The sequence below is a fragment of the Haliotis rubra genome, unplaced genomic scaffold, assembly GCF_003918875.1.
Source record: "Haliotis rubra isolate DU_JTF1 unplaced genomic scaffold, ASM391887v1 Scf788, whole genome shotgun sequence".
Lineage (NCBI taxonomy): Eukaryota > Metazoa > Mollusca > Gastropoda > Lepetellida > Haliotidae > Haliotis > Haliotis rubra.
This window is the reverse complement of record NW_025767510.1, coordinates 89,882-113,677: the sequence shown is the minus strand read 5'-3', so window position 1 is coordinate 113,677 and position 23,796 is coordinate 89,882. Positions and strand designations below refer to the sequence as shown.

The 23,796-nt window shown below is 44.0% G+C and overlaps 1 protein-coding gene across 2 annotated transcripts; it reads left to right on the top strand.

The window, feature by feature from the left end:
* Positions 1–1,057: 1,057 nt before the first annotated feature.
* On the top strand, positions 1,058–22,855 carry LOC124261078 (sodium- and chloride-dependent glycine transporter 1-like). 2 transcript variants are annotated; one of them, XM_046695399.1, is made up of 16 exons: positions 1,058–1,104; positions 4,330–4,519; positions 4,850–4,981; positions 5,469–5,672; positions 6,196–6,238; positions 6,665–6,797; positions 7,857–7,991; positions 10,754–10,857; positions 10,941–11,065; positions 11,622–11,734; positions 14,912–15,052; positions 17,225–17,324; positions 17,714–17,814; positions 19,409–19,425; positions 19,866–20,010; positions 22,528–22,855. In XM_046695399.1, exons 1-16 carry the CDS (start codon positions 1,099–1,101, stop codon positions 22,726–22,728), a joined length of 1,890 nt encoding a protein of 629 aa, XP_046551355.1. In that variant the 5' UTR covers positions 1,058–1,098; the 3' UTR covers positions 22,729–22,855. The 2 variants fall into 2 exon arrangements, with proteins under 2 accessions (XP_046551355.1, XP_046551354.1); XM_046695398.1 differs by lacking the exon at positions 19,409–19,425 and having other exon boundaries at positions 19,849–20,010.
* Positions 22,856–23,796: the final 941 nt, after the last annotated feature.

The window sequence follows — 23,796 nt, the reverse complement described above, 5'->3', positions numbered from 1 at the left end:
TTCTCAATAATTTCTGGTCATACTATATCAAAGTAGGGTAACCATGGTAACCAGCTTCGGGGAGTAAATCGACGTTCCTTAATCTACATTTTAGATGACGCCAGGCACAACTGAGTAGACTAATGCGTCTAGGCTCCATCCTGACCTGTCATTGACACGCCACCATATACTTGACCTTGACCTACAGCCAATGGTATATATGCTAGATCTTGATAACTCCTATACTACACATGAGCTCCACATTAAGAATTCTCAGATATTATTTCCAACCATACTCTTTCCTTTATGCTATATGGAATATTATATACCTTTTATGCATTCGTATATTGTTTAATTTATTAAAAGTCACTTATTTGTACATCAGATATCAGAAGTGTATTATTATTATTATTATTAAGACTCAACAAATAGCTACTGCGACCACTGTCATTAGGCACAGTACTTTTAACACACTCAAGCTTTTGAAAAGAATATGAGGCTATTTGACATGTTTGTACCAGTGCAACGTGAAATGTTGGCCCCAGTTTAACCTGCCATGTTGGCCCCAGTTTAACCTGCCATGTTGGCCCCAGTTTAACCTGCCATGTTGGCTTCAGTGCAGCCTGACATGTTTGTACCAGTGCAACCTGTCGTGTTGGCCCCAGTGGCTTCCATTAATGACATGCTGCCACGAGTGCTGCCTTAAACTTGCCGATACCAGTGCAGCCCTGAAATACTGACACCGAGGCAATCCAGACACCCTGCATGTGTCCAGTGTTAACATCAGTGAAACCGTGGCATCTGACCACCTCAGACATGCTGAAACTGGCGCAGCTGTGAAATGTACTAATACCCGGGCAGGCTCTAAAGTCAGCCACAGAGGAATTGGTAGAGAGAGACGTACTGGTGCATGAATTCCATATGAATTTATACACTAACCAGTCACGTGTGATGAAAACAAACAGATAAGTGGACCCATGCATCATGTATTCATCATCATCTGAACAATATATATGCAGAGTCACACATTATGGTAATTGTACTACTCAGCTACACGTATAAGACCCTCAGGTGTAGACACAGCTGAAGTCTGCCCAGGTGAGAGCACAGTCACCGACAATGGAGGTACGTTGGGATTGAGTGAATGATGTGTTATGTCGCATGCAGCAATAATCCAGCTACATCACGGCAGTCTCTACTGTGGACCAGGCAAACTAGTGGTTGATAGCAAGAAGTCAGGTGAGGTGACATGGGGTTAACGTTGGTAGTGACAACAACGTTGCATGTCGTGGAGCGACGAAACACGATCAGCCAATTATACAACTGTCGGCTCGATTAGTAGGCAAAGCCTGATGGAAAGCCATGCTGCCCTGAACTCTGCGAGGAGAGGCACGTGGATAATATAGTTCTTGCTAAAGTACATGGTGTATACACAACCTGTTTAGTCATGCCTGGAATCCATAACAGATCCACCGACAAACAATAAGAGGTTTGATTAATATCTATTGTGTCCACCATTTAAGCCGATACATGCACGATGTCTTGATGGCATACCGTTGAGTACCTTGCGTATTGTTACCATTTCTATTCCCGCCATTCCCCCTGAGTACTCACTCAGACTTTATTAGTTTTACGCCGCCTTTTGCAATATTCCAGCAATATATCACCGCGGGAGACAGAAGAAATGGGTTTCACATATTGTACCCATGTAGGGAATCGAACCCGGATCATGTGGGGAAGCGAACACTTTAACCATTAGGCTACCCCACTGCCAATTCCTCCTGAAGATCCGGGTTAGAATTGGTCTTCAGCAACCCATGCTTGTCGTAAGAGGCGTCTAACGGGATCGGTTGGTCAGGGTCGCTGACTTGGTTGACAGATGTCATCGTATCCCCATTGCGTAGATCGATGCTCATGATGCTGATCACTGGATTGTCTGGTCCAGACTGGATTAGTTACAGACCGTCGCCATATAGCTGGAATATTGCTGAGTGCGGCGTTGATAACCAATCAACCATCCTGAGAGTTGCCCTCAGCTGCACCACGATAGAGGGTACAGCGTCTCCGTTTTGCGCTATCTGCCTGAGAACATCTCTGAGAATCTGATGTTCTGAGAATCTGATGGTGGCGTGTCGGGGAGACTTAGCGGACAGTTCCATGTCCGTGTGCCTTCTCGTCCCAGATACTAGGTGGTGGCCTGGGCAAGAGGTGATCTGACATTCCTGCAGGAACAAATTCTGAGGATATGATTGAAACATGAGGAACAACGGCGAGAAGTAAAATTTCGTCAAAATGTCGCTGGTCAGTCCAAAGTCCATTGACAATACCCAGTCAGTTTGCTTGTGAAGTGTGATACTTGGGAGCAATGGTAAGTGTCAGACTTTTCAAGTAACTCCTCGATGTCATGCATAGAGCCGATGGCTAACGGTAGATGTTGACCTTCGCCATGCTGTTATTGCACAGTATTCTATTGATAGCTGAAACCGATTTGCATCGCATAGAGCAAGTAATGCAATGAGACTGTCTCGAGGTGTCGTTTTGATTAGGCCCTGGCGCCAATGTACCGTCACGCTTTGAGGTACTTGTCCCACAGTCGAGAAATTACACTTTTTGATTTGTCAAACAGGGCAAATTGGCATATTGACGTCACTGCATCATCCACCTATCGCCATCGTAAACCATAATCCGCCATTTTCTCTATACACTGAGGCGGTGTCTTGGAGACATTTTAGTTATTTCTCCTCACTTGCATTAGTGATTGTGCTGTTCATAGTGAGTGAGTGAGTATGGTTTTACGCCGCTTTCAGCAATATTCAAGCAATTGGGCTTCACACATTGTACCCATGTAGGGAATCGAACCCAGGTCTTCAGCGTGACGAGCGAACGCTTTAACCACTAGGCTACTCCATCGTCCCTGCTATTCATACATGATGTAAAGTTTCATTTTTATTACGCCACGGTATTGTAAATGTGCACACTCAACGACAGTTGGATTCAAATCATAAGTCCATCATTATTTGTAGGTAGTTACATTTCAACGCTAGCAATATTTTGGGACTCTCCAGTTACTTCTCCCAGTTGTGCCAGGATCCTATGCTCCAGGATTTGATTCCCATATACGTCTTATATTGAATAGTCTTCTGTACGTATCTCGCCCGTGTTACACAGATGGTAAACCTGCAGCAATTCGGACTGTCCCCTTAGTTTAGTAGAACGCATGGCGTAACTGACACGTCATACCAACGCTGTTGTTGAATATGTGAGTAAGTGAGTTTAGTTTTACGCCGCACTCTGCAATATTCCAGTTATATGGCGGCGGTCTGCAAATAATCGAGTCTAGACCAGACAATCCAGTGATCACCAGCATGAGCATCGATCTGCGCAAATGGGAACCGATGACATGTGTCAACCACGTCAGCGAGCCTGACCACCCGATCCCGTTAGTACGACAAGCATGGGTTACTGAAGGTTCATTCTAACCCGGACCTTCACGGGTGTTGAATATGTATTAAGACTATAATTATAAGATTATACTTTGAAGTCCATTCCAACATTGAGATCAACATTCCTAATTCTCTGCTACTTGTATAAATGCAAGATGATTTTATTATCAAATACGGTGGGTTTTTTCGTGACTTCTACAAATATATTCATGGAAACAAATATGGGAACTATGGAATCCTAGAAGGGACATTGTCGCGTTGTCGCATTGTCGCGTTGTCAAAAACAAGTAAAGTGAGGCAAAATAAACCAAAACGCGACACGCGACATCGCGACAACGCGACATTTCGCCTATTTGTCGCATTGTCGCGATGTCGCGTGTCGCGTGTCGCGTTTTGAATAATATTTTTCTATTCCTCCGTGGTGTGACACGCGACATAGCGACAATTTTCAAGGTCAAAATATGTCGCGTTGTCGCGCGTCGCCCTATCTAAGATGTGTAAAAGAAGCCATACTAAAACGACGCGACAATGCGACATTTTATATGTCGCATTGTCGCGTGTCGCGTTTTAGTGAATTTTTAGGCTGTTTAAATGGCATTAATGGGTACAACAAGGACTGGTCGGCTCGGAGTCAGTATAATGTGTCTGAATGGGGTATTCATGCTTCACTGCGGCATGGTATCTCAGTGGGCTAGCACTGTAAAACCAGCTTAAGTCTGGGCTAGTACAAGCAGCCGCACATACACATACACACGCATGCACGTCGTCATATGAGCGAATTATTCTTAAGCACGACGTAAAACCCAATTTCACCTCACCTCACCTTATTTGTTTCCATGAGTATATAAGGGTCCTGTTCATTAGAACCTATTTACGGTACAGTTCTTCATGAAACTGAAAATTCCAGAAGTCGGATCAAGCATCAAAAGATGAGGCCTCTTTGGAAAATGGTGGGGTTGATGCTCCACCAGAGAAGGAAATGATGGAACGCGGCAACTGGGGCGGCAAGCTAGAGTTCATCCTCACCTGTGTCGGCTACGCCGTGGGCCTCGGTAACGTGTGGAGGTTCCCCTACCTGGCCTTCAAGAATGGTGGAGGTAAAATACAGACATCCTATAGGCCTTTACTTTTAAACTGCTGACAGAAAGATATCACGATGGAAACTTGAAAATGGTTGAATTCATGGTGTGTTGTTTGTGAGTGAGTTTAGGTTTACGCCGCTTTTAGCATTATTCCAGCAATAGTGGGTCTGGGGACACCAGAAATGGACTTGAGACATTGTACCCATGTGGGGAATCGACCCCGTGGTCTTCGGCGTGACGTACGAACGCTTTAACCACTAGCTACCACACCGCTCCGATTGAAATTCTTAATTAGATTGTTTACGATGGGTGTATATGAAGGATTCCTGAATAAATCTGACACAGGTGCCTTCCTCATCCCCTACTGGATCATGCAGCTGTTTGTGGGGATGCCTCTGTTCTTCATGGAGCTGTCCTTCGGCCAGTTCGCCAGTCTTGGACCCATCACCATCTGGAAGATCAACCCTCTTTTTAAAGGTAGGATAATTTCTTAAAACTTACACGCTTGAATCGTGCGTGGTCACGTGTCCATTTGGAGATACACATTGTTTGATTTAATATTAGGGTCTATTCAGTATTTGAAACCAGGAAATTGAATTTGAGCTTGAACAAGTCTCCACTGTAATGGTTAACCACATTTCATGTGGTATGGGTGGACAATTTGAAACACTGAATCAGAGCAGGCACCACTTTTATCCAATCAGCGGATCGCTGTACCTTAGTCAACTGGTGAGAGTATTCAAGCTAAGCTGCTTGTGAGCTGATAGAAGGTTTCTGTCTCATCCTACCGGGTACCCCTCTAATGCAGGGCGAACAGTGGCATATCATGAACAACATTCCTTGGACATGTGCTCCATTTGCTTTAGTGGGGATGCGAACTAGAAACTGGTCCCCAGAAACATTTATTAGCGAGGATATCGTTCTTCACTTGAGTGTAATGTAAATGTAACGTCCTTTACTACAGGGCTCGGCTACAGCATGGTGATCGTGTCGGGTCTTATCGGCCTCTACTACAACGTCATCATCGGCTACTGCTTCTTCTACTTCTTCTCCTCGATGCAAGGAACGCTGCCCTGGTCACACTGCAACAGTGACTGGAACAGCCCCAACTGCATCGTTGACAGTAATGTGATTACAAACCATACCAATGGCACCATTTCCAACGGCAGTGAGTGTTCACTTTGAATAGGTGATACCCGTGAAGATCCGGGTTAGAATTGATCTTCAGTAACCCATGTTTGTCGTAAGAAGAGACTAACGGGATCGGGTGGTCAGGCTCGCTGACTTGGTTGAGACATGTCATCATATCCCCATTGCGCAGATCGATGCTTATGCTGTTGATCACTGGATTGTCTGGTCCAGACTCGATTATTTACAGACTGCCACCGTAGCTGGGATATTGTGCGGCGTAAAACAACAACAATCAATTTAAACTGTTGACTATGCAAAGTACATCACGGGTTTCAAAGATGAACCGCCTGCTACGGATTTTACTATCATTCAGAATTCTGAAATCTGTAGCCTGTTCTTATAAACAACCTATGTCCCGTAGCTACGCAGCTACGCAGCTGTATAGTTTGTTACTGTAAACGATTGATAAACGAGGATGAGATATAACAAGTGTTTGTATTTCAGAGGCAAGGATGCTGTTTAAACGAATGTAGTTATCGTTGATGTTGTTATTGTTGCAGCCATGTACAACACCACGATATCACCCAGTGAGGACTACTTTCTGTAAGTAACATTGTACAGAGTGGCGGGTTATCGGTGCGTTCAGCGCCATGTCGGTATCACTCGGGCACATGCAGGTTACAGGTACTTGCTGCAGCTCGTGTACACCAGCTTATGTTGAACATCTGAAGTTGTTTCTGTTTCTGGCACCTGACCAAGTGCTGATGGCATTTTGCAGAAATGAAGCGTATTGGATGTCTCAATTTTGAGATTTTGAACCGCCGTCGGTTCCAAATGAATTCCCGTTCTTCAAATACTCAATAACACCCAGAAATTGGCCAACACCTGATGTTTATCTCCTAAGTAAATGTTGCAGCGTTTACTCAGCATTAATACTACTCCGAGAGACACCTGGTGTTCCCAGAAAGCACATGCTGCAGGTGTTTTCTTTCTAATGAATGTCTTGTGCCTTGGCACCTGGTGTTTCAGGAACTACGTGCTGAAGATGTCTGATGGGATGGAGAACATGGGTGCTCTCAACTGGCGTCTAAGTCTGTGCCTGCTACTGGCGTGGTTTGTTGTCTTCGGCGTGCTCATCAAGGGAATCAAATCGCTAGGGAAGGTGAGTGTCACATTTCGATTTACTGGATGTTACTGAGACCATCATTGTATTGTTTCTTGGTGTCACTGTGATTGGTGTGCTCCTGATCTTGGCGTCACTGTGATTAGTGTGCTCCTGATCTTGGCGTCACTGTGATTAGTGTGCTCCTGATCTTGGCGTCACTGTGATTAGTGTGCTCCTGATCTTGGCGTCACTGTGATTAGTGTGCTCCTGATCTTGGCGTCACTGTGATTAGTGTGCTCCTGATCTTGGCGTCACTGTGATTAGTGTGCTCCTGATCTTGGCGTCACTGTGATTAGTGTGCTCTTGATCTTGGCGTCACTGTCATTGGTGTGCTCCTGATCTTGGCGTCACTTTGGTGTGCTCCTGGTCTTGGCGTCACTTTGGTGTGCTCCTGATCTTGGCGTCACTTTGGTGTGCTCCTGATCTTGGCGTCACTATGGTGTGCTCCTGGTCTTGGCGTCACTGTGACTTGTGGTCTCTTGGTCTTGGCGTCACTTTGGTGTGCTCCTGGTCTTGGCGTCACTGTGACTGGTGTGCTCCTGGTCTTGGCGTCACTTTGGTGTGCTCCTGGTCTTGGCGTCACTGTGACTGGTGTGCTCCTGATCTTGGCATCACTTTTGTGTGCTCCTGATCTTAGCTTCACTGTGACTGGTGTGCTCCTGATCTTGGCGTCACTTTGGTGTGCTCCTGATCTTGGCGTCACTTTGGCGGTCTCGTGATCTTGATGTCACTGTGACTGGTGGTCTCCTGATCTTGCCGTCAGTGTGACTGGTGGTCTCCTGATTTTGGCGTCACTTTGGTGGTCTCCTGATCTTGGCGTCACTGTGACTGTGGTTTCCTGATTTTGGCGTCACAGTGACTGGTGTGCTCCTGAAGCTGGTTTCGCTGGAGGATTCCCTATTCTAGAATCACTATTCCTGGTGTGTTCCTTGTCCTGCCTTGAATGAGACCGGCGTTTCCCTGTCCCAACTTAACTCAGACAATCGTTTCCTCACCTAATCTCCCTGAGACTTGATTCCCCTGCCCCAGCCTGACTGAGACCGGTGCATGTTGCAGGTTGTCTACTTCACCGCCACCTTCCCCTACCTGCTACTGACGGCGCTGCTTATCCGGGGCGCCACACTAGATGGGGCGTCTGATGGCATCAAGTTCTACCTGACACCTAACTGGAGCAGGCTGGCCGACTCAGAGGTGAATATTTTCATAAACTGGATATACTGCTCATGATATGTAAGGAACATACTGTAAGACGAGTGTGATAGATGCAGATTCAAGGGTTGTTTAGATGGCCTTCTTGAACGAACGACTGTATTTTTCAGCCGCATTTGAAAATAATGCAGCATTTGGATCGATGCTCATGTTGTTGATCACTGGATTGTCTGGTCCAGACTCGATTATTTACAGACCGCCGCCATATATTGCTGAGTGCGGCGTTAAACAACAAACCAGCCAGCCAATCATGATATTATCAGAACCGGAGTGTGACAACCGTGTGAATGGTGGACCACCTGTCAAAACCAAGTGGCACTGCAAATGGCCTCAGTGTCTCTCGTACCACAACGCTGTAGGTCCATAAACAAGATATCGTTAGTTGACTGTGATTGAGGGTCTCATTCATTAATGAAAGAAACATAAAGAAACATACAGGTTCGTCTATACTGAAGGCAGGGATTGTTGTTCATATATCTTTACCACGAACTGAATATTAGCACTGCGGCGTTACAGAACATTCATTCATCCCTGTGGTAAGGCGTTGTTTATCGCCGGGTATTGAAATCAGGACTGTGCGGTCAGAACGATTACAGAAGGTGGTGTAGTGTTCCTGTTCTAATTCCGCCTGTGTCCGTGCATACAGATTGCAATTAGTCTCCCTCACAACCCCTTCGGTCTCCCTCACAAGTGACCAGTGATACCATCAATGTATCCGTACCATTTGTATACTGATAAAATAGTTAGGGATCATGGAACCTGAGGACATGTTTTATGAAATGATGTGCTCTTTGTCCGCTGTAAAACATTATCCCCTAACATATTTATGATCGCTAATGTTTTTCGATGGTATAATCCCCATGAAAAGTTTAGACTCACTAGTGTAAATGTAGCCACTTACTTCAGTCAACTGATCTAAACTAGATTTTGCAAAATATTCTTTACAGTTTAAGGGTACTGTTGTAGGCCTACTGTTTACACATGAACTGATGTATCGTAAAACAAATTCGTAACGTTGAAAAGAATATTGTCATGAGTTCAATAAATGATGAAACTCGGTGAAAAGTGGTGAATTCTTAACAAAATTTCACACCAAAACGCAGCTGTTCACATACACGAGACCCGTGAAGATCCGGGGTAGAATAGGTCTTCAGCAACCCATGTGCTTGCCATAAAAGGCGACTATGCTTGTCGTAAGAGGCGACTAACGGGATCGGGTGGTCAGTTTCGCTGACTTGGTTGACACATGTCATCGGTTCCCAATTGCGCAGATCGATGCTCATGCTGTTGATCACTGGATTGTCTGGTCCAGACTCGATTATTGACAGACCGCCGCCATATAGCTGGGATATTGCTGAGTAAAACTAAACTCACTCACTCACTCACTCACATACACGATATTTGCACATGCATTTCAGCAATTTGATACATGATCCTCGTGCAATTCATCTGCATAAGGTTTGCAGTTGGTTCCCCAAAGTAGGTGTACAAATTCATCTTCGACGTAACCACATATTTATACATAACATATAGTGAGTGCTTTATAGTGAGTGAGTCTAAACTTTTGATGGGTAGTATATATATTCGTTGTAAGGTATGAATCAATAGCCAATGTAAAGCAATGTACGAAAAGGGTATTTTGCAAAATGTAGAAAATAACAAACTGAGGTTCTAGGTCAGTGAAGGTTCACTTAACTAAGGAATAAGTATGCAGAAGGATAGGTCTTTATCTCCATTACACGTGTGTGGCGGATTGGAGGGTAGTTAACTTTAGAGTTTAAACGAGCTTCGTGAAGCGTCGGGTGGTTCACGACCCATAATTGTGTGATTCATTCCATACAATTTTAATCGCGACCTTTCAATTTTCAAGATGTCAGTAATTAACTATATTCAACTCTCTCCATTTCGTTCAGCCTTGATGGCTGTCACATTGAATGACATATTATACTATCAAGAAAAGAAACGCATAGGCGTTTTGTATTTTTAAAAATCTATTAATTACCAATTGTGTTTAAACAATCGTCAAAATATGTATCAAACGTGTTGATAACGTGATTTTACACAAGTACAAAATCGACTTTACCTGAAAATGTTGATTTTGATGAGATTTCTTACAAGGATTAAAATAACATCACCACAACGCAACTTGAAATTGTGCAGCAAAGAGCATGCACTGTCTGGCTATAAAAATCCAGATTAGTTTCGAAAATCGGCATTCGTTTAGAAGGCGTTTCAAGGTCAAATCAATACGCCACGTCTTGACGCTGCGACACTGAACATCGCCACTGAAAGAATGCACGCTGGAGATACCAAACCTTCTGTTGCAAGGCGTCTGAGTGTTAGTCCATCATAAGTTCGAACCGTCATAAGAAAATACGTGTTGCTTACGATGCTATATTTAGTTTTAGAAACACCAGTCGATTGAGGGTATCAATAGTGTAAAGTGTAAGCTATCGTACCCGTGAAGATCCGGGTTAGAATTGATCTTCAGTAACCCATGCTTGTCGTAAGAGGCGACAAACAGGATCGGTTGGTCAGGCTCGCTGACTTGAGGGACACATGTCATCGTATCCCAATTGCGTAGAACGATGCTTATGGTGTTGATCACTGGATTGTCTGGTCCAAACTCGATTATAACAGACCGCCGCCATATAGCTGGAATACTGCTGAGTGCAGCGTTAAACAACAATCAAGGAATGTAAGCTACTGGTCCATCTTCATCTTCTGACCATGCTTGCTTCCAGGTGTGGAGTGACGCAGCTACTCAGGTGTTCTACTCCCTTAGTGCATGTTCTGGGGGCCTTGTTCTCATGGCCAGCTTCAATAAGTTCGACAACTTCTGTCTCAGGTAAAATGCTTTTCTACAATTATAGACGTCTAACAATTACGTATGACAGTAAATCGTAAACCTTCTCTCGTGTTGTGGCCCAGGGACGCCCTGATAGTTCCTCTCGTGGACTGCCTCACCAGCTTCTTCTCTGGATTCGTGGTGTTCACTGTGCTGGGCTTCATGGCGTACAACAGGCAGGTCAGCGTAGCCGATGTTGCTGCTGGAGGTAGGTGTTGTTGTTGATGACGCTGAAGGTTGATACATGATGAAATGGTTGTTTGTTGTGAAACACACTATTTGTTAAACACACTATTAAGAAAATATGGAAATCATAATGTAAATACTACTATTAGACGTGACGTTACGAAACATTAATGCAATAACGTTTTATGTCTGCAAAATCTTGTCGTGATAACACACGCTATCATATTCCACTGCCGGTTCTAATGTGTTCTCAAATCGTTCATAATTATCATACAATTATCACTAAAATCAAATATCTCTTGCAATTTTGGAAATCTTACTATATTTCTGAGCATGTCCTAATTTGTATGGTCATATTTGTGTTAATATCCACCATGACAGCACTGTTTGAAAGTCCCAAGGTGAAATGTTTGATTCTAAACACGTTTTGTTTGTGAGCATATTTAGATCCTCATCGTGTTTAGATTTTAAACATGATGATGTTATTAACGCAATTCTTAACGTTTCGGAGACACAAACATGTTTATAAAATAGCGGGATAAGTAACTCTGTGATTGTGCCTGTGATCCTGTGTTAAGGTCCAGGCCTGGCCTTCATCGCCTACCCGGAGGCTCTGGCCAGCATGCCGGCACCCACCGTGTGGGCCATCTTGTTCTTCTTCATGATGCTCATCATAGGATTCAGCTCTCAGGTCAGTTGTAGTCTTTCTTTATGGCAATGTGGACGGTAGGACGTGGAACGTGAATGTAAACGAGGATAAGGACTTGGACGAGGACGAGGGCGAGAACGAGGACGTTAACGTGGACGCGGACGTGGACATGGACGTGGGCGAGGACGTGGACGAGGATGGACATGGACGTGGACATGGACGTGGACGAGAACGAGGACGTGGACGAAGACGCGGACGTTAACACGGATGAGGACGTGGAAGAGAACGAGGAAGAGAAGGAGGACGTGGACCAGGAAGAGGACTTGGACGAGACGTGGTCATCACATGAGATGAGAAATAGAGAATCTCACTTAAGGTTTTTATGGGTTTGAAACTGTTATCGACCAATGTTGACATCTTATCTATCACAAGACGCGAGAATGTGGTTCTATTTAACATCAGCACTTTCAGTTTAAAGACAATGTTCTGAGAAGCCTAGATAATAAACCGTCAAAGGCTCCAACAGTCCTTTATTCTGCGATAAAATGCCACATCCTATGTCCATCATCTCCGAAGTCAATCTTCTCCTATGTCCATCATCTCCCAAGTCTATCATCTCCAAAGTCAATCATCTCCAATATCAATGATCTAGCATGTCAATCACCCCAATGTCAATCATCTTCTATGCCCATCATCTTCCATGTCAATCAGCTCCTATATCATCATCTCTCATGTCAATCATCTCCTATGCCCATCATCTCTCATGTCAATCATCTCCCTATGCATGTCAATCATCTATCAATCATGTCAATCATCTCAATCATCTATGCCCATCATCTCCCATGTCAATCATCTCCTATGCCATCATCATCTCCATGTCAATCATCTCCTATGTCCATCATCTCCCATGTCAATCATCCCCCATATGCATCATCTCCTATGTCAATCATCAATCATCCCTATGTCCATCATCTCCCATGTCAATCATCTCCAATGCCAATCATCTCCCATGTCAATCATTTCAATCATCTCCCCATGTCAATCATCTCCATCATCAATCATCTCTATGTCAATCATCTCCCATGTCAATCATCTCCTATGCCAATCATCTCCATGTCAATCATCTCCTATGCCCATCATCTCCTATGTCAATCATCTCCTATGCCCATCATCTCCCATGTCAATCATCTCCTATGCCCATCATCTCCCATGTCAATCATCTATGCCCATCATCTCCCGTGTCAATCATCTCCTACGCCCATCATCTCCCATGTCAAGCATTATCCTGTGTCAATCATCTCCCATGTCAAGCATCTCCCATGTCAATCATCTCCCATGTCAATCATCTCCTATGTCCATCTTCTCCCATGTCAATCATCTCCTATGCAGGGGCTTGTCCCCAACATATATATACAACCACTGTGTCCGTACTGCCACAATGTTGGCTCAGGATAGCGTTGCATTACATTCGTAATTGAACATTTGTTAAATTAAATTACAGTATCAAAATAACAATCATTAGATAAAAACAATACAAGAAAAACCAAAAATAGATGAGCACTGACACAACACAAACATGCTGTTTATATATTTCACGCAGTCCATTCGTAACCCATGAGTATCTGTAAATGTGTTTCGATATCCGTGCTTCAATTTGCAGAAGCCCCTACATCAGCACTCCACTTGTATTATGCGTTGCCTGATCGGTGTAGCCAATGCATTCGTAATACCCCTGCTTAGAATCACTAAACATTTGCATTGTAGAAAGTAATTGCTGTTTCAATTCGTAACAGATAATTTACTACAGGAACAATAGCGTGACGTCATTCTCATGTTTAAAGTGTGTCAGTAGTCATAGGTTTGAACTTTCAACAATGGAAAAAGGTTGTTATAATTACATGTGCACCTGTGACACAGCGTGGGGTATTTACCAACATACTACAGTCAAGCAAAACGACCGCTGTTGCTCTTCCTTTACCAAGATAGTCCCAAGGCGACGCCAAAAGCCGATAATTCACGTCGGTTACATCATATAGTGTTAACAACTCTGTGAGCTCTTATTTCACTTGCAGTTGACACGGTATCTTAATATTACTGTAGAAACAAAGTAGTAACTAACAGTAGCCATCCAGAAAGAACTTACGTGTTTCCATGAGTGAGTGAGTGTGTTTAGTTTTACGCCACACTCAGCAAAATTACAGCTATATTGCGGCTGTCTGTAAACAATCGAGTTTGGACCAGACAATCCAGTGATCAACAGCATGAGCATCGATCTGCACAATCGGGAACCGATGACACGCGTCAACCAAGTCAGCGAGCCCAACCACCCGATCCCGTTAGCCGCCTGGGTTGACAAGCATGGGTTACTGAAGATCAATTCTAACCCGGACCTTCACGGGTAACGTGTTTCCATGTTTCAGCATGACCCCACAATGCACTTTTATACTAATTTACAAGTCATGTGACTAAACTGATGCAAGTAAATATAAATAAATAGATACAAATCCTACCGGTAGTTCTTGCGATAACTGATAACCACACACTGAAAATATAACGTGATTTTGTTACATTGTGTTGCAAACATTGCTTTGCGAACGTATCCGTGTATGGAAATTATTTGGAACAAACCGTCAGTTAGCCCTGTCCGATGATTTTCAGTTTGAGGCATCAGTTGATTTTAAGTTTTACCAATTCCAAATGAAACACCATGGTAGCGCTAAATTCGGGTCTTTGAATAGTAATGACGAGTGTTCTTTCCCCACATGTCGTGTTCTTGGGCGTTAAAATAGTTCAGGGCCAGACTATTCTTTGTTATACAGTACACAAGAGCATACTACACATGTTTCTAGTTTCCATGTGTAAAAACTAAATCTAACCAGATTTAGTAGCAGATTAGTGATGTCATCAGCATTGTACGTCACAGTAACCGATGACGGCTCAATGCGGTATTGCTTGATCGCACCCAAGTACATGCGTTAAGACCCGTGGAGATCCGGGTTAGACTTGTCTTCAGCAACCCAGGCTTGTTCTAAGAGGCGATTGACGGGAACGGGTGGTCAGGCTCGCTGACTTGGTTGACATCGCATCCCGTTTACGTAGATCGATGCTCATGCTGGTCAAGAGTCGATTATTTGAATATTGCTGAGTGCGGCGTTAAACAACAAACAATCAAACAATCCTTGAGTTCTTGGCGTCATCCTCAACATCTCCTCGTTTCAGTTCTCCATCATAGAGACGGTCATCTCCTCCATCTCTGACGAGTACGACTGGATCCTCCGGAAGAACTTCCGTAACTCCACGTACTTCCGGATATCCCTGTGTGTTGCCTTCTACCTCATGGCTTTACCCATGACTACAAACGTGAGTACTGTCAAGGTGCATGGCTTTACCCATGACTACACACGTGAGTACTGTCAAGATGCATGGCTTTACCCATGACTACACACGTGAGTACTGTCAAGATGCATGGCTTTACCCATGACTACAAACGTGAGTACTGTCAAGATGCATGGCTTTACCCATGACTACAAACGTGAGTACTGTCAAGATGCATGGCTTTACCCATGACTACAAACGTGAGTACTGTCAAGATGCATGGCTTTACCCATGACTACACACGTGAGTACTGCCGTCAAGATGCATGGCTTTACCCATGACTACACACGTGAGTACTGCCGAGATGCATGGCTTTACCCATGACTACACACACGTGAGTACTGTCAAGATGCATGGCTTTACCCATGACTACAAACGTGAGTACTGTCAAGATGCATGGCTTTACCCATGACTACAAACGTGAGTACTGTCAAGATGCATGGCTTTACCCATGACTACAAACGTGAGTACTGTCAAGATGCATGGCTTTACCCATGACTACAAACGTGAGTACTGTCAAGGTGCATGGCTTTACCCATGACTACAAACGTCAAGAGTACTGTCAAGATGCATGGCTTTACCCATGACTACAAACGTGAGTACTGTCAAGGTGCATGGCTTTACCCATGACTACAAACGTGAGTAGTGTCAAGATGCATGGCTTTACCCATGACTACAAACGTGAGTACTGTCAAGGTGCATGGCTTTACCCATGACTACAAACGTGAGTAGTGTCAAGATGCATGGCTTTACCCATGACTACAAACGTGAGTAGTGTCAAGATGCATGGCTTTACCCATGACTACAAACGTGAGTACTGTCAAGATGCATGGCTTTACCCATGACTACAAACGTGAGTACTGTCAATGTGCATCGTAAATGTGGTCCACTGACCTCTTCCCACTGGCAGAACCTCTGCATTCAACAAAGGTGACGTAGCCCACCGAATAGTGTCTGCATGCAGTGAACGGACACTGCTCACGAAATATATGTCTGCGTCCTGCGAAGGGACGCTACCAAAGACTGAATCTAGACAGGAAACTCCCTAAAATATCCGCACTGAGAGATGGGACATTGCCTTCAAGAAGAGTGAAGCTAGTTAGAGGGATTCTTTCAAAGTTGCCTTTACCATCGAGCAGAGCGTAAGAATTTCTGTATCTGGCGAGGAACTCTGCCTCAGAGGATAGCGTCTGCTACTTGCGGGAGGTAAATTTTCCCCCAGATAGAGCCTACATCGTGAACCTGCTATCCTAAGAGCATCTGGATCTTGCCAGGGACATTGCTTCTAAAAGTGTCTGAGAATAATTAGAGGGAAATGCTCCCTAACATACTTTTGCATCCAGCACAAACATCCTACTGAAGAGTGCTTGCATCGAGCAAAGGCGTCTGAGGAGAGTAGCTGCATCTGGACAAAGAATAACGTTTCCTTAAGGAGTCTGCATGTAACAGAGTGAAATTGTCCTTCTACATGTAATAGCAGCTTTATCATGCTCTACACTAAGCGCCAAAAGAAACGTTACCCTCCTACCTTTATGAATTACTTCAAAACTATCAAAGATATGTTAGAAGGTATGAGTTTAGAAGAAAGCTTAACAACACAGCTTTATGCAAATCACGAAATAAAATTCTCAAATGCATTCATATACTCATGCCAATATTCCCCCTTCAATTTTTTAATTTGAGAGGGGTTCATGTGGGGATGGGGTGGGAAGGGGGGTTAGCATGAGTATATTTAGGTGAACTGCATCTTTTTCAGAAGAGTTAAATTGTCCTATTTCGTCCATGCCGAAATAAACCAATAACAGTGATTTAGATGTCCAAATGAAAGGTTGAAATAAAATTCTGCTTTGAGGGGTCACCGTAGACAGACCAAGAAATGGACGTCCACGCATCACAACGCCAGCTGTTACGTAGATAGGTACCTCCGTCATTAAGGAAGGAGGGTAACGTTTCTTTTGGCGTTTAGTGTCTTCTTTTCTGATGCAAAACCCACAAATATTATGTTCATGTAGTTTTATCTCTCACATTCTCATCATATGTCCTTATTGATTGTCAAACATGAAACCGTCATTGTTTGCCAAGTAGGTTTTCTACGGAAATGCATCATTGTCATTATCTCCCTTGCCTGTCACCTGAATGTTGTGTTGTAATTACAAGGGGGGTATATATCTCCTGGACCTGATAGACACTGCTGTCAGCGGCTTCCCTCTGTTGTTTGTGGGTCTCCTCGAGTGTATCGCCCTCAACTACATATATGGTAAGTCCGCCGTGTTAAACAACAACAGGTATTGTGTGGCACTGAGTTGCCTGAGTTTGGTTTTACGCCGCTTTTTAGCAATATTCCAGCAACATCACGGCGGGGGACACCAGAAATGGGCTTCACACATTGTGGGGATTCGAACCCGGGTCTTCAGCGTGACGAGCCAACGCTTTAACCATTAGGCTACCCCACCGTGTGGCACGCATCAAGATGAAGTGTGACAAACACAATCTGTGGATGCTGTTAGAATGAAGTATCACTCGGATGGATTGCAAATTATATTTAAAATATAAATGCAGAATTGAATACAATGGATAAAATATTTTTACGAGGCGTTAACTTTGAAGTGATCTGCTATTTGAGTTGCCAATATATTCTTGCTGCAGGTTACAGTCGGTTCTCCGAGGACATCTCCATGATGCTGGGCAGACGTCCGTCTGTCTACTGGAGGTTCTGTTGGTGCTTCATGACCCCGGCCATTTTGTTTGTGAGTGTCTCCGTTAGCCTATGACCCCGCCATGTTGTTTGTGAGTGTCTGCGTTTGATCCACTCTCCTACCCAGAGTTCGATGCGGCAAGCCAGCATATTACCTCTGCCACAGGCCAGAAATATGTGACGATTCGTCACATCTTGCAATGTCCATTCAATATTATGTACAGATTTCTTTTACTCTTTTATTTTTGACGAGTCTACACATCTAACTAAACATATTTAATAGAATGGTTTAGTTTCACTGAGAAAATATCCAAAAACATGTAACAGTATTTCGATTTGCGTAGCGATCCTTTGTTTACATAGGTTGTACGGCTCCACGTGGTGTCATCGAAGCTGATGGAGAGCAAACGATGCAGCCAGTTTTGATATCTAAATATGTACTGTCATAGACCTTACTGTCGCAGTTGTGGAAGAATATATATGTAACAATGTAAAACATTGTGAAGTGAGCGCCGAAAAGCTTTCGTGAGTCCAGTCTCTTCTTATTATGAATATGCGCGTTTGATTACAAACAAGAGAAAAGTCCGGTCACGTGATATGCAAATTAGCCTGTGGCAGTGATGTTATGTTAAGTCATCGCTGTGCCGGAGTGTGCGTTTGATCATGACCCCCGCTGTGTTGTTTGTGAGTGTCTGCGTTTGATTATGACCCCGCCATGTTGTCTGTGAGTGTCTGCGTTTGATCATAATCCCGCTATGTTGTTTGTGAGTGTCTCCGTTAGCCTATGACCCCGCCATGTTGTTTGTGAGTGTCTGCGTTTGATCATGACCCTGCTATGTTGTTTGTGAGTGTCTCCGTTAGCATATAACCCCGGTCATATTGTGTGTGAGTGTCTGCGTTTGATTATGGCCCCGCCATGTTGTTTGTGAGTGTCTGCGTTTGATCATGACCCCGCTATGTTGTTTGTAAGTGTCAGAGTTCCCGCCATGCTGGTTGCGTGTGTGTTAGACTATGCCCCCGTAATGGTTTTTGTGAGTGTCTGCGTTATTAGAATCCGGTTCCCGTCATGGTGTTTGTTTCTGAGTTTGAGTTGACTCTGATTCCCTTGATGCTTTTTGTCAGAGATGAGGTGTTAGATGAACTGGAACTCCGCTCATCTCGTGTATGTCGGTCTGGAAACGCCGGTTTGGATGTCGAACATTTTCTACTTTGTTCTTCAAAGTGAATTATAACTGGTTCACATGTTGCAGACAGTGGTAGTGTTAACGTCTATTGAGTACACCCTATGTTGCAGACAGTGATAGTGTTCAAGTCTATCCAGTACACCCTATGCTACAGACAGTGGTAGTGTTCAAGTCTATTGAGTACACCCTATGCTACAGACAGTGATAGTGTTCAAGTCTATCCAGTACACTCTATGTTACAGACAGTGATAGTATTCAAGTCTATCCAGTACACCCTATGTTACAGGCAGTGGTAGTGTTCAAGTCGATCCAGTACACCCTATGCTACAGACAGTGGTAGTGTTCAAGTCGATCCAGTACACCCTATGCTACCGACAGTGGTAGTGTTAACGTCTATTGAGTACACCCTATGTTGCAGACAGTGATAGTGTTCAAGTCTATCCAGTACACCCTATGTTCCAGACAGTGATAGTGTTCAAGTCGATCCAGTACACTCTATGTTACAGACAGTGATAGTATTCAAGTCTATCCAGTACACCCTATGTTACAGACAGTGGTAGTGTTCAAGTCGATCCAGTACACCCTATGCTACAGACAGTGGTAGTGTTCAAGTCTATTGAGTACACCCTATGTTGCAGACAGTGATAGTGTTCAAGTCTATTGAGTACACCCTATGTTACAGACAGTGGTAGTATTCAAGTCTATCCAGTACACCCTATGCTACAGATAGTGATAGTGTTCAAGTCGATCCAGTACACCCTATGCTACAGACAGTGGTAGTGTTCAAGTCTATTGAGTACACCCTATGTTGCAGACAGTGATAGTGTTCAAGTCTATTGAGTACACCCTATGTTACAGACAGTGGTAGTGTTCAAGTCTATTGAGTACACCCTATGTTGCAGACAGTGATAGTGTTCAAGTCTATCCAGTACAGTCCTATGGCGTCTGGTAGTTACATCTACCCAGACTGGGCGCAGGGCCTCTACTGGCTTGTGGCTCTCTTCCCCTTGAGCGCTATCCCCGGCTGGTTCTTGTTCCACTTCCTCCGTAATGGCGGCTTGGATGTAAGTATGATAGTACAAGCTAATCCAACTATCTCTCCATTGTATTAACAGTTATTTAAAATCGTTTCTTACTGTCGTGTATCTGTCGATTTTCCCACATCAAACATGCTGTCGTTTACCTTCCGACGTTGGGCATAACCTATAATAACACGAGGTTGGACGGTTGGACGCCGCACTCAGCAATATTCCAGCTATATGGCGGCGGTCTGCAAATAATCGAGTCTGGACCAGACAATACAGTAATCAACATCATGAGCATCGATCAACGCAAATAGGAACAGATGACATGTGTCAACCAAGTCAGCGAGCCTGGCCACCCGATCCCGTTAGTCACCTCTTACGACATACATTGGTTGCTGAAGACCAATTCTACCCCGGATCTTCAGGAGAAATTTGGGCAGTGGGGTAGCCTGTGGTTAAAGCGTTCGCGTTCGCTTCCCCAAATGATCCAGGTTCTAGTCCAAACATGGGTACAATGTGTGAAGCCCATTTTTTGTGTCCCCCCGCTGTGATATTGCTGGAATATTGCAAAAAGCGGCGTAAAACTAATAAAGTCTGAGTGAGTACTCAGGGGGAATGGCGGGAATAGAAATGGTAACAATAGGCAATTTACTCAACAGTATGCCATCAATATATCGGCTTAAATGGACCACTTCTAACCCGGATCTTCACGGGTCTGATACACCCAATTATAGGAGGGCTTTCCATCCATCAGATTCACCAGGTGTCGTCATTGTCACTATTTAACTTTTCACGCCTCATGAAATATGTTGTTCTGAAAAATCGCCAGGAGCGTTGAATTCTTTATTTTACCCAACCACCTTGCTTTGCGGTGTAATGTTAGTGAATATTGGTTAACCCCGCTTTTAGACTGACTGACTGAGTTTAGTTTTACGCCGCTTTTAGCAATATTCCAGCAATATCACGGCGGGGGACACCAGAAATGGGCTTAACACATTGTGCCCATGTGGGGAATCGAACCCGGGTCTTCGGCGTGACGAGCCAACGCTTTAACCACTAGGCTACCCCACCGCCCCCCGCTTTTAGAATACTTACGCAATATCACAGAGGGCTTCACACCATGTACCCATGGGGGGTATGGGCGTAACGAGCGAACACTTTAACTACTAGGCTACTTCCAGTGCTACATCATATAGGACCGCCTCCGTGGTGTAGTGGTTAGAGCGTCCGCCCGGAGTGCGGAAGGTCGTGGGTTCGATCCCCGACTGCGTCATACCAAAAGACGTTAAAATATGGTACCTGTTGGTCCCTGCCTGGCGCTCGGCATTAATGGGTACAACAAGGACTGGTCGGTTCGGAGTCAGTATAATGTGTCTGAGTGGGGTATTCATGCTTCACTGCGGCATGGTATCTCAGTGGGCTGGCACTATAAAACCAGCTTAAGTCTGGGCTAGTACAAGCAGCCGTATATACACATACACACGCATGCACGTCGTCATATGAGCGAAATATTCTCAAGCACGACGTTAAACCCAATTCCACCACCACCACCACATCATATAGACGTATGGACACATAGACTTTCATAACTGCAACAAGATTGTTGAAAACATGCAATTCGTTATATTTTCATTTAGACAAATTCGTTTTCAGAGCATACATTACTAAACCTAACTAAATCAGTTCAATAAGATATATGCCAGCTACCCTTTTTTGTCAGCTACCGTTTCGCTAAATGGGTCATATGTAGAGATCAGGTAATATGATACAGCCGGCCTTATCACCCACACTGCAAATCTTAACCATGTTGGACACCAATGCTTGTCACTCTCCGTTAGTCAAGGGTTAATATTCATGCAGTTGGTAGTGGACAAGTGGACTGTGTTGGTCCAGCAGCGGGGTAAACCTTGTTTGTTTTCGGTAGCCTGATACACTCTGTGGCTAGTTCCATATCGAGAAGAATTTCTGGAGGCTTTGAGGTGTCATTATAATTACAGGATACCACTTTTACTGCTGCCGGGAGATCCTAAAAGATTGGGACTTTTCTAGCATTTGGCCTGGGACCATAGCTTAGTACAATCAAACTACAATTACATCCTACACTATGCATGCACGGTCCATGTGACAAGCTGAACAGAATACAGTAAACCCGAAGGGACTGGGGTTAGATTTGGTCTTCAGCAACCCATGCTTGTCGTAAAAGGCAACTAACGAGATCGGGTGGTCAGGTTCGCTGACTTGGTTGATACGTCCACTAACTGCGCAGATTGATGCTTATGCTGTTGATCACTGGATTGTCTGGTCTAGACTCGATTATTTACAGATCGCCACCATATACATGTAGCTTGAATATTGCTGAGTGCGGCGTTAATAAACAAACAAACAAACTCGAAGAACTACTAAGTTTAGTTTGCTATAAACATAGTTCGTTTCACGTATTTGGACTAATAAATACACCATGGGACCGGGACCAAACAATTTCGCTATACCAATCAGTCCGTTATAAGCGTGTCCGCTTTAAACTTAGTTTACTGTACTATTCCCCTGCTGTTACAGCTCTTAAAGGGACTCTCCTCCCCGCTGCCCGAGTGGGGGCCGTCACTACCGGAGAACCGGACAGGGCGCTATGCTAGCGAATCCTCCAGGGGGACACCGGGAAGGACAATCCAGCGTTCCAGGACAACGACACCCCAGGCAGCCAGGGACACGACAAACCACCGTCTTACTCAGATACTGTCACGACAAAGATGTAGCTAGTAACAGCTGAAGATACAACATGATACATCGATAGTAGAACTACATTCAGCCTTTCAGTATTAACACTTTCTAAAATGTTCCATTATCATTTTTAGCGAAACAAATAAATGATCATATACAGACGGGATCGTGTGAGTTGATTAATGGCTTGCTGGTTTGTTGTCTTATAGCTCATAGGCCAACTTCAAACGCTCCGTATATGTACCTGATTAGAAATGGCCAGTGACAACTATTTTTTATGAATTTAGAGTTCATGAGTTCTTCCAGCAGCTGCTACTAGTTTTACGTCGCTTTTAGCAATATTCCAGCAATATCACTGCGGGGAATCCAGAAATGGACTTGATACATTGTAACCATGTGGGAATCGAACCCGAGCCTTCCGAGAAACGAGCGAGCGCTTAACCACAAAGCTACCCCATCGCCCCAGCTGTTACTATTTTCGCAAGATATTACCCTACAGGTTCAGTGGCCAAATGGCTTTTACAACGTAAATCAGATCGCAAAGATTCTTAACGTTCAGTGTGACATCCGTTGAAGTATAGATCGCATTTAAGATATGCTGGTGCTGTTACATAGCTGTTGGGTCGTCTGTGCACAGAAAGAACAGAACGCAAACACATGTAGGTAAATCTGTGTAGAGGGTACTTATATCATGGTACATGACGAATGTGATACTTTTCATACACGTAAGAATTTATTCTTTCTTAAAGGTTCATACATATTAGTCGAGACTGCTAAATATGCATCCATATAGATCTTCCTTGAAATGTGATAATATTATGTTGCGTTTTGACAAAAGAAACTGGAAAAAAATACCAACAGCTCTGGAGAGATGTCGATGTTTTTCGCTAAACTATTGGTTCAAACAGAGCGAATTTGTCTGTGATATACTTTAAATAAAGTTGAGGACGAATATCATTTCCTTTTGAATGAGTAGCATATGCATCCTTACAGAATACGTACATATCAGAATATTACTTTGTCCATTCCATTGTTTTTTCAAATCGGAATCCTTTGATCCTCCACAGACACAGGAACTCTGAAGTAATGTCTAACTAATCAAACAAT